Raw genomic sequence first — 12,308 nt, 5'->3', positions numbered from 1 at the left:
CTTTAATACTTACATCCACCTGTTTTGGTAATTCACTTCATGCACTCAGACTTCTTTCTCCAGTTAATCCATTTGCCGATATTGCATTAGAAAAAGTTAATTTTCAAGTACTTCAGGTGCTAATTTGCAGAGTATGTCAAAGACTTCAATACTAAGTGCTTTTTGAATCATTACCAAATGTTGACAACCACTACAATGTATAATCAGCAAAAACATTAGAAGAAGCGTGAAATACTCCTCACTCATATTTGCTTCTGGTATCCACTCTAGGCAGATGGGTAAGCAGGTCTTCATTAACAGCTTAATTTTAAATGAAAGTAAGAGGCAAAACCTGTCTTCCTCTTCTCAATTTTCTATGTTATTCATATTCAAAAGCAGCTTGATGATTTGTTAGACTTTCACATCCACAGCAAGAAAAGACCAATTCTGACATCTTAACCCAACAATTCACGTCCTTTCTTTCCATTTGTTCAGAAAGGAAAAATGCCTCTAAGCAACATGTATAACACTGAACTATTCAACAAATGCACACTCAGATTTACTTATTCCTCTCATTATGTAGCCAAATCACATTCCCTCATCGTGTCATGCATTCTAAGACCCCATCCTTCTCACAATACGATTAACCTATCTAATATGCATAACATGCAAATCAAGAAAACTGGAAACGCAAGAGAAAAACCATGAGCTAAACCAGTCTGAGACTGATCCTGCAAAAATAGTAAAAATACATACAGTACAGCTTTAGCAGAAAGAAAAGGTCATGTCTTAAGAAGCAGACTGTTAAAGCTTGCTTTTTGAAAATGGGAATTAACCATCACTACAACACAGAGGTTTCTGCAGAAAAATATTTCTGGTCTGCAAATGAAAAAGTTAGGGTTAAGGCTCATGCAGTCAAAGTGGGCCAAGGATCTGCTCTGCAGCAACACTACAGCTTTAAAGTTACTGAGGAATTGGGTTCCAATTGGTGTAGAAAAATGCATCTTTCAGCATAGAAGGAAGAAAACACAAATTATAGAAGCTACTTTGCTTTTGACACAATTGTTGTTACCTGGCCTCTTACTAGACTGAAAGCAGCAGTTGCCTTTTGAACATAATTTAAGAAAGCTGTATCTGAGCACTAGCATCTCTGACTGTTTATCAATTTGCTACTCTATCTCAAAACAAGAACTCAATTACACATGACAAAAAGGGGTATATGGATACATCCTTCAGCTTTTCTGTTAACACACAATATTCCCACCACTGACAGGTGTAGACTCACTTCTTCACTCTTCCATGTTTCCTGCAATGGCCCTACAAAGATTTAACCAATTAAAATAAACAAGTTAAACAAAAAGTGTTAGTAGCCTCATTTGGTATGACAGAATTTGTTACATTAAAATTCCATATTAATCATGCATGAGGATCACTAATCTATGGCAGCTCAAAAACTGCTAGCCAAAATAAATGAATAATTCTAGACTTTAAGAGCCTGCCTCCCACTGTTCACGTGTAAAAGTTTTAAATGGGAACAAGGAAGGAAATATACGCAATTAATGTTATTCTTTGTAATGAGATTCTCACATACATTAGTGCTGTAGACTTTCCAATAATTAAAAAGAATTCAATCATTACTCTGCAGAACTTTGCATTCTAAAAAAAAAAGTCTCTGTACAAAAATACAAACTTTGTAAATCATTTTCTCTCTTCATGTTCAATCACCTCCTACAAGCAAACAGACTTCAGAGATTTAGATCTGTGACTAACTCCATCACAGCTGCCTCAATTTGAAGTCCACTGTCTGAAGCCCACTGGGGGAAAAAAAATAGAGAAGCAAACAGCCTCCAGCCCCTAACAGTTTATATCTGTTTTCAGTCAAGTTCCACATAGATCTTTAGCAGTCATTTCAATGTAATTTGCTGCCATTTTTCCCTGACACTCCCAAGGCTCAGGAACCCAAAGATAAAGATCACTGTATCTCACTTTATCTTTGAGGGTTTCCTCAAACAAACAAACAAAAATATCCAATTTAATATCTTCCTTGAATGACAACCCCTAACCATACTAAATGGCTGAAATGCTTATTGTATGCTACTTCAACTGACTGTGTAGGGTGCATAGTACTCTCTGATACAGGATTCTAGAAGTCTAAAAATATTCAGAGTTAACTTCTCAAGATATAAGCAACTTGCAAACAGCATTTAAAACTGTTGAAGAGGACTCTCCTTCAGGCATTTTTGAAGGGGGTAGTTTTGAGACAGCACTTCTCTAGTTCTAGTCATTCTCTCATTTTACCAGGGAACAAGCTTTTCCTCCTATTCTAGTCCTAGCAAAACCACTTGTTATATATGACTATACTTGTGAATTCTCAGAGGAAGAGTCCTCCTAACACAGTAAAATCAAAGCTACTTTGAATAACTGGCCTTAGAAAGCTGGTGATGAATAGACAGATAAAAGCCATGTTAATAATTTTCTGCCAGGATTTTTTAGAAAGTGAGGAACAACACTCTCCCATTTACCCAGCAAATTAACACAGCAGCAGAAAGGAGGGGCAAATGCAGAAAACTGTATGATTGATCTTCTGCAAAAATGCCATCTTGTAAGAAAGGTCCTGGCACATGGCAACATCACATCTAGAATTTTGTTTGCCAGCTATATTTACTCGGCCTGTGGATTCTGTTAAGACTCTGGTAGACAAATAAGCACTGCTGTGTTCTCCAGACTATGTATAGTTACAAGGGGTTAAAACTATTAGAACTCTAGCCAAACACTGCTGATGCTTCAATAAACTGTTTGATAACATCCTTAATTCTCTTTTCCTATCGCATGCACGCACACACAGAAATTTCTTTTTGGTCACATCCAGTAGATTTGAAGAGCAATATATTTTTGGTTTGACTTGAATCAGTTCTTACTTTCCAGAGTATTAATCATTGTTCTACTATAATAGTCAAGGTCCTGCTGCCTTCTCTCAGAACAGAAGCAATGTAACATTGAAATATGACCCTTGGGCTTCTGTTCTTCCAATCCTTTATAATAAAGAAAGGCCAAGAATTTGCTATAGAGACTATGTTGAGTTACAGGGTTTATCTCCCAAATGGGAAAGCGCCATGCCTCATATGTGTCAACAAAAAGGAAGAAATATGAGAAGACTATTGGACAAATTAGAGCGACCTATAACTCATATCTGGCAGTGATGTATTGTATGTATTAATTGCTTGAAGAGCCAGATTTTGTTTTCATGTTACTGTAAAAACAATCACAGTTGAACACAATAAATGGAACCAATATGCACATTTAATTGCCTTAACTTCTAAAAGCAACAAAGGTTTGCTTTTGATGATACTAGATTCAAAACTAGAGATCCAGAGCATGACTGAGAATTGGAGACCAGTGCGAGTAAGATCCCAAAGTCTGAAAATATGAGTGGAGGAGGCCTAGATTTTTCTCTGAGCAGGCCCACAGAACTGTATTTCTGTACTTAACACTGAACATTTTTAAAATGCATTAAGAGTTTAGGGCTCTAGTTTGAACAGATATCAACTCAGGCCCTTCTTTATTCATGAAAACATTTAAGCAGGTGCTTAAACCCAAACTACTCATGAATAAAATTCAGGAATATACACAATCACACCAAAAGCTTGTGCATGTTTAAATCGCATTAAAATACTTTCCTGAATCCTGACTGTGCTGCTATCCACAGCATATATGAAACAGTGATGTTTCAAGAGAATCATGGCAATTAAGTTGGAAGCTTAAGGCCTAAATTAAGAAGCTATCAAACATGACCTGATAAAACACAATCAGGTAACACACTTACCTTTTCAGCATATTCTGACACTATTTGCTTGATCTCATCTGACTGGAGTCCAACAATCTGGCCAACTGTGCTTGCTGTCAGTTTGCCCTGAAATTGTGTCAAGAAAACATCTGGAGTTTTGAAACTGCCTGTGCTTTTTACATGGCAATTTCACCAAGCTCTAATTTTAACAGAGATGTACAAAACCTTTACACTGGGTAAAAATCTTCAATAATAATAATAAAAAAAACTAAGAAGCATTCCACCTCAAAAAACCCTTCGCTGATGGAAATTTCTCACTTACAACCTTCTAGCAAATTTGAATTCAGATTTTCAAAAACTTCTAACTGTATTGTGTATACTGAATTTTGCATGTGCAGTAATAAAACTATTAGACCACATTTTGAGCCAAACTACAAAAATGCAGATGTGTGAAAAAATGCACCTTTCAAATTGGATGCAGGTACAAAAACAATCTTCAAGTAGAGCTGAATTCTGCAGTGGATTTCAGTAGTGTCCTGGTTTCAGGACAAGTAGAAAGCATGTCAGTCAACTTTGAGACTAGACTAATTACTACCTTTTTTCTTCTGTGACTTCACCATAAACAGAAATAATGTTTAACAACTGAATTTCTTCCCAGTCCTCTCACCCAGAAATCAAAATGTAAGAATTTTCAAAATTACAACAGCCTACAAGTTCCATTACATCATTAACTACAACTAGTGAAGAAGATACATATCCAGTATTTTCAGTGTCTTAGACTACTGGCGTTGTTTATAAATATCAGTGCTTTGAAAAACACCTTGAAAGGCATGCAATTTTCCTCCACTCTCCCCTGTAAAACCATTACTCCTCTGGATATCTTCACAAGATGAATAAAGGAAGATCATACTGCATCTTGGGTAGCTGCACTGTGATGTCTTTCCCCTGAAGTTCTCCTTGTAGAAACCACTTGAAAGAGGCACTTATTTATATTGCTTTTGTCATTTCAAGGCAAATGGTTAAATCACCAGCCTCGTAAAAATTACTGTCTTCCCAATTCAACCATCTTTTCTTGCACTCCCTTCATGAAAATTTAAACACAGTCATTCTAAGACCTCAGACTCACCACTAACCCAATTTTAGGAATAACTGCCATAATCAACCATAATTTAAACAAAGCTGTATCAGTTTTAAATGCTGCTTACCTCTTCTGTTGCCATTGCAGCCATTCCAGTCATCAGAGTTTTAATGCGAAGCTAGGGCAAAATATGAGGAATTACACATAACAATTTATCTATCATTATTTAACTAACTTCTGCCTAGTGACAGGGACACATGTATACAATTAGTATCATATAACATGTATTTCAATGCATGTAATGGGACAGTAAGTCTATGAAAGTTAAAGAAGAGGTGGCTAAAGTTACCGAATTTAAGGAAAATTCCTTATAACAGTACAGGTTCACTCGGAGTATTCAGCTCCCATTGTCAACTGAAACCGGACCTTTTAAAAATGCTCAGATTCCAAAACAAAAGTTGAATTTTTTGGTATTAAACATCAACAAACATTTAATTTTGTGCATCAATTTCAGGTTCCATATTCTCCCGTGGGAAGCAACTTTCTCTTCAGCTAAGCATGGAAATTTTCCTTCTTGCAGAGAATGACTGGGCAGTGATAACTGCTGCCCTCCCCCCAAGTTAGTAACATCTATGCCTACTATGTATGTGGCACACCTCTTCAGCGGCTTGAAGGTCATCTTCATCACAAGGCTCAGCTTTTCCCGCTGCTGCAAGCCCGGGAGGTAGCACAATCTTTTTATCTTCAGCCTTTTAAAGAAAAATTAAGAAAATATTGCAGCTAGTTCCCGTGTTCTTAAGTATTAAGAAAGACAGCACGGAGAAAATTGGAATACAGCTGTTCTGTTTTTACAAACACATTTCAGCTACTGGAACATCCTCACGCTCCAATTCATGCCAACTGAAATGTAACCCTCACTGATTTCACAAGTATTCCAGTTGTTCAAGACAGTGTCTCTGGCTTGCTATGGACACATCTGGGGAAAAGATCCCTTATTCCACAGCCTTCTGAGAACTACCAACCTCACAAGACAACTAGCTACTCCAGCATATGATGTCTGCTATATAGAAGAAAGCTTAATTTTTTTTTTTACATAAATCATTTTTTCTAACTTAATATTGGTATAACAAACACACATCATAAAAAAGTGTAGAATTGCCTAGCTCAGTCAGAAGAATTCGTACCACTAAACTAATGAGAACTGGTGACAGACGCAATTTCTAGGTTACTCTATTGCACCGCTAACCTGACTACTTAATCTTCCACTTCTGCCTTACCGGAGACTTAATTCACACAACAAACAGGATGACCACCTAATATACTATATTCCAAAGTCAGTAATACTTTTGAAGAAACAAAATCTATAAACATGACTGCAGTCTGGCAGTTACTTTGAGGGAAAAAGAGGTATGCCTAGATTGGGAAACATCTCCATTTATAAAATTTAAATGCTAAATTTGTATGCGGAATATTGAGATAATGAAGAAGGCAACCTTAATATAGTCAATGTATTGCTGGCTCCAGGACACGCTTAATGCATTTCTTCATTAACTCTGTAATAAAAACTTGTAGCCAAAGTAATATCTGCACCAAAATAATAAAACTGCAAATACTCTGACAAGGACATTTTGTGCTTTCGTAATCATCAAAAGCACAGCAAGGATGCTACTTTTCAAGAGGCACTATGATTTATTTATGGCATGGTATCATGTTTCTCTATCATATTAAATAACCTGTTATGTAATAAATGCCTACAAAATTTCTTGCCAAGCTGAATGGTTCTTTAAAAAGAAAAGGGAAAAACTCTTTTAATGATCACATCATGGAACACTTAGTTAAAAGGTACTCACTGAACAGACAGGATATGTCATTACTTCACATTAAAAAACAAAACAAAACACCCAAACCCCCTTTATTCTAAGCAAAAAATGTTTGCAAAATGTGATCTTTGAGTAGAGATGAAGGAAGCTCTTTAAAAAAGGAGACAGTAATCAATTACATCTTTCATGGCATGCAGATGTTTAGTTCCGGTTAGTCATTTTTAAGAGATGGTAATAATAGAAGTTATAGCTGTTTATTCTGTTGTATTCCTTGAAGATCTTACAGTAAGCAACATTTCACCAAAACCAATGCAATTCTTCCCACAATTTGAGTATTTAAAATTAGTATTTTTTTACCTGTTCTGTTTTTCCTGGTTGTCTGCTAAATCCGTATCTCCTAAAAGAACAAGAGTAACACGAAAGAAACATACTGTTGTTTATAACTTTCACAAATACATTAAGTTTCTATCAGTTTTCAACATAAGAAATGCAGTAAAAATTGAATTGCTTAACAAAACCAACAGCCAGGTTCAGGTTAGTTTTGGAATGCTTCGAATAAACTAAATAAGCAGGTACTGTAGCATATTTACGGAATAATTTCAGCTCCATCTACTGCTTCCATCATGATTTGCAAATCTAGACTGTTCGTAAAATATTGTCATGTAAAGCTCATGAAAGGAAAAAGCAATGCTCTCCTTCCATTTGGAAGTTAATCCTGAGCTATTCGCTATATACTACTGAATTCTGGAAAGGCCTCAGGAAATTGTCAGTGCAGCCTCTACTCCCCCCCAAAATTCATGCTTGTGTGGTTTGATGAATCTGCAATTTCTTTCTGAAGCATGGAATTCAGAGTTTTAAATATATACTCAAATAAACTTTTTTATATCTTGTTTTTTGAGGGAGAGGAAAAATTGACACTTGAGTTATGTTATTTTGGAAATATTATCTTAAAGAAACAACAGGTAGAAAGAAATTTTAGATACAAGCAAGCTATCATCTTCAGTATTGCAAAGCACTAAACCCAGCATGTACACAGATAAGAAAAGAAGTGATGTTCTTGATTGACTAACTTAGAGCTACAACTGTTTAATTCCTTAACTACTGCAGAAGCAGGACTATTTATAAGACTTTTATGGCTAAAAGTTAAGTGATCCTCAGCATCAGTATCAATCGTCATCCGTTCTCCATTTATTCAACACTCAACAGGTAAATTCAGTCATATTTTACTACAGCATAACTCCAAGTTTTCAAGAGTTCCCCACACCAAGTTTTCTCTGCATTTTAAAGTGTAGCAGTACAAAGAATGTGGCAGAGCATTACCCTTCCACAGAATATGCATGAAGTTGTATTAGTATAGAAGCATTTGTAAGTAGTATTGCCATTAACATATATCTGTTCTTGCTTTTTGTAGGAGCACAATTCTAATTTCACATAGATAATTGCATCCAAGTAATGAACTGCACCAGAACAGCAATAACAAAAATTTAACCATCAGTTATATCAACAGAGAACCCAGGCACCTCCTAGGCTTAACATTTCACACCTGCTACAGAAACTGACTTTGTACTTTGCTGAAAACCTATTGATAATACGCAAAGATGTGGTGATGAAAGTCCTTAGCTAAAGCAGACTATGTAACTGTGTGGAAAGATGCTCACTGGCATCACTCCGCTCTCAAGCCAGACCCTGGCCTACCACAGTCAAGCTCATTTGTGATAACCTCTAAGCTAGAGGCCACAGGATCAAAACACAATTTAGAATATGGCACTATCGCTGGCTGTATCTGGAAAAATGCTGCGTTTGGCATCAGGACATTGCAAAATCCTATAGTATTTGTTGGGCTGAGAAAATCAACTTTCATGATTAGTGTGCTCTGAAAGGATCCATTTTTATGATAACCAAGGGGCATTTAGGAGGAAAAAAACCCCTCTAGTCACAATTTTCTACAACTGCCATCTACATGCATTAAAAGAATGAAAGGTTCACTTTAACCATTTGAACTCTAAAAACATTCAACTCTATTTCTAAATCTACCGAAAATTTACTATTTGCCTTTTTTAGCAGTGTTCTAGTTCCCCTAACAGTGTTGAACTGTGGACAGTAATCCCTACTGCCTCCACAGACTTCTGTATGTATCTCAGAGTCCTTGTACTCTTGTTAGTTTATCACTAGGTTCACAGTAGATACTATCACTTTCCTTAAGAGTTTCTCTACCAAAACACAGAAAGCAGATATTTGAGTGCCTCAATAGTCTCATTTTCTCAGATGTTCTTCATTTTTACACGATATCGAAAATAGTTTTCTGATCGAGTTTCACGCTTTGAGAATTCATTAAGAAATCATTACCAGAACACATTCAAATCCTGCAACTATCCTAATTTTCTCCCGCTTCCATCCAATTCATGTTAAACTCTTCATATCAAATAGCTAACTGTATTTGTCTTTAGGCAAGTACTGTCCTTCCTTCATATCACAAATTTAAATAAATGCCCTTCAAACACTGAATACCTCTTCTCCCTTTGTTCTTCTGCTAGGGCTCTGCAATACTGTCAAGATCACCTCAACAAATACTGTCTTGAAGAAGTATTTTCCTTCCCAAAAGCTCACAAGTTCTTGGTCATCTTTCTTACTGATCCCAAGCCACTCCTCATACCTATGTACTGATGCACACAATACAACAGAAGAACAGTTCCCTTATACCGTCAACACCTCCTACTTTCCTGTTCTTATTTCTTCTCTCTGTACTTAAACCTTCTCCATCATCCATTTTCATTGTTTTTTATATTAAAGATTTATCTGGTTTTTACAGCAGAAATGAGCTTTACTTAGGCCTCGACTGTTCCACAGTACCTAAAGCCAAAACAATTTGTGAGGATCTATAGAAAACATCTTCTATTTATTTCAATTTTCAAGCTGTATAGTGATTTCGAGTTTTTCCCTTCTGTTTTAAAAACTAAAATTACTCTAGAAAAATCATACACAAAAATTCTCTTAAACTGCATAAGCTATTTATACTCTTTTTGTTTATTAGGAGATGTCTATTGACACCAATATGTAGTAATGACACTGAAACAGTACAAGACTATAAACAGACAGAATAGGAGTACAGCAGGACTTCATTTTATCAATGATTTGGATGAGGGGATTGAGTGCACCCTCAGCAAGTTTGCCGACGACACCAAATTGGGAGGCAGGGTCGATCTGCTGGAGGGTAGGGAGGCTCTACAGAGGGATCTGGACAGGTTGGATCGGTGGGCTGAGGCCAATTGTATGAAGTTCAACAAGGCCAAGTGCCGGGTCCTGCACTTCGGTTACGGCAACCCCATGCAGCGCTACAGGCTTGGGGAAGAGTGGCTGGAAAGCTGCCCGGCAGAGAAAGACCTGGGGGTGCTGGTCGACGGCCGGCTGAATATGAGCCAGTGTGCCCAGGTGGCCAAGGCGGCCAGCGGCATCCTGGCCTGTATTAGAAATAGTGTGGCCAGCAGGAGCAGGGAGGTGGTTGTTCCCCTGTACTCGGCGCTGGTGAGGCCGCACCTCGAGTACTGTGTTCAGTTTTGGGCCTCTCACTACAGGAAAGACATTGAGGTGCTGGAGCGTGTCCAGAGAAGGGCAACCAGGTTGGTGAGGGGCCTGGAGCACAAGTCTTATGAGGAGCGGCTGAGGGAACTGGGGCTGTTCAGTCTAGAGAAGAGGAGGCTGAGGGGAGACCTGATCGCTCTCTACAACTACCTGAAGGGGGGTTGTAGTGAGGTGGGTGCTGGTCTCTTCTGTCAGGTGGCTGGAGATAGGACAAGAGGAAATGGCCTCAAGTTGAGGAAATGGCCTCAAGTTGAGGCAAAGGAGATTTAGGTTAGATATTAGGACAAATTTTTTTACTGAGAAGGTTGTCAAACACTGGAATGGGCTGCCCAGGGAAGTGGTTGAGTCACCATCCCTGGAGGTATTCAAAAAGCGAGTGGACAGGGTACTTCAGGACATGGTTTAGTGGGCATGGTTAATGGTTGGACTCGATGATCTTGAAGGTCTTTTCCAACCTAAGTGATTCTATGATTTTTCCATACCAGCTCTTTGGATTCCCATTGTGAGCACTGATGAGCTATCAATGGCCCGATCTAAATCTAATCATGCATGTCTTCTGCTGAAGAGCAGAGGAAGAAATCCACATGCCAAGTAGAATAATCTGTGACACTGTCACCAACTTGCAAATTCATTTTCATTGGGGAGGGAGGAACTGGACTCTAAAATGGATGAGGTAAATCAAGCCTAACTCCTTACTAGCATTACAAAAATAATAAGACTCATTCACAACTACAACCCACAGAATTTGTGAATGCTGTATATATAAACATGTATATATATAAACATACATAGAAGAGCCACTGTATTTCCTTGTAGCTCTCTGTGTTTTGAACAGATTAAGCTCATTAGAGCAGCCAGTCATCTTATGCTTTTAAATCAGCTTGTTATACTTCAGGTAACTGCTCTGAACTCCACTGGTGGTGGAAGGAAGGGAAAAGTTCTACAGTTAACCATTTGTATATAAAGTTTATGCAATGTCAGAAGAGCTCTGCTGAGTAACAGGACACCCAGATATCTCCCAATAGTTTCATTCCACTAGGAACACACAGAGGATTTCACTCCACTTTAATGGAAAATAAGCTGAAAAATGTTAATTTGTCCACACTGCCCTCACAAAATACCACCATGAATGAAAGGGGAAGATTATAAGCAATCTGCAACCAGGACACTTGCTGATTTCAACTGTGTGTCAAGAGTAAAAGGAAGGTACTCAAAAGAGTGAGACAAAAAAAAATAATCTATGGCTTTGGGGGAAAAGGTGGCACAGAAGATACAAAAATGAATTCAAATATCATTTGCACTCATGAAGAGCTCAGATAGCAGACAAGCTGTCTGCATCGCTAAAGTATGAAAAGAAAACTGGAAGTAGAAACTAGAAATAGAAACTCTGTTAATGTTATTTTTATGAGTCAGAAGAACTCTCAGTAAACCAGAGGGACTTCCAAAGGTAATGGATAAGTGCAAACCTTGGTAACTTCGTCTCTATATAGAAGCCTGCAGAAAGTAAGACGACATAGCACTAAACCATGATTCAGCCTCCTAATGTAGCAACCACATTAGAACTAGAAGCAGCAGCAATAACAACATCAGCTCATTTCTTCCCCACTTCCTGGGGACTGCTTGCAAAGAGGCAATATTGACAGACATGACCTAGAAGCATCACGAATTTCAGCCATTTTTGTAAAGCAAAGAACAAGCATGTTAAATAAACATACCCTACTAGCAGGATAAAGTCAGAACTTGGGCTCCCATTGTACAAAACATTGTTCACAGATGAGGACTGTCCAGTCCCCAGAGGATTTACAGGGTAAGCAAACAAAATCTGAAACCAAACAGGAGTAAATCTCAAACAGTTTGATTCTCAAGTAGCAGACCCCCCCCCCCCCCCATATCCAAATTTTATATGGAATGCTTCTAAATACTCACAGTACAAAACCCACAGACAATTAAATGAAGCTTTCACCTGCCATATTCCAGAAGCGTGGCATGAACCTTTGATTCCTCATCTAGCAGTTCTTCAGCTCCCTTCTGACGTTTATATTTTCTCTGGGGTTTGTAAACCTCCTGT

The 12,308-nt window shown here is 37.8% G+C and overlaps 1 protein-coding gene across 1 annotated transcript in view; it reads right to left on the bottom strand.

The window, feature by feature from the left end:
• The window catches only part of CCDC93 (coiled-coil domain containing 93), a 53,779-nt gene that overhangs the window by 24,577 nt on the left and 16,894 nt on the right, over positions 1 to 12,308 (bottom strand). The window contains exons 7-11 of the mRNA XM_010575125.1: positions 12,204 to 12,304; positions 7,019 to 7,058; positions 5,498 to 5,590; positions 4,969 to 5,019; positions 3,803 to 3,889 (exon numbers count right to left, since the gene is read on the bottom strand). Of these exons, the coding sequence (XP_010573427.1) occupies positions 3,803 to 3,889; positions 4,969 to 5,019; positions 5,498 to 5,590; positions 7,019 to 7,058; positions 12,204 to 12,304 (372 nt within the window). The remainder of the gene's footprint in view (positions 1 to 3,802; positions 3,890 to 4,968; positions 5,020 to 5,497; positions 5,591 to 7,018; positions 7,059 to 12,203; positions 12,305 to 12,308) is intronic.

This window comes from Haliaeetus leucocephalus, unplaced genomic scaffold (assembly GCF_000737465.1).
Source record: "Haliaeetus leucocephalus isolate CR32 unplaced genomic scaffold, Haliaeetus_leucocephalus-4.0 Scaffold451, whole genome shotgun sequence".
Classification (NCBI taxonomy): Eukaryota; Metazoa; Chordata; class Aves; order Accipitriformes; family Accipitridae; genus Haliaeetus; species Haliaeetus leucocephalus.
This window is presented reverse-complemented; position numbering and strand designations above follow the sequence as displayed.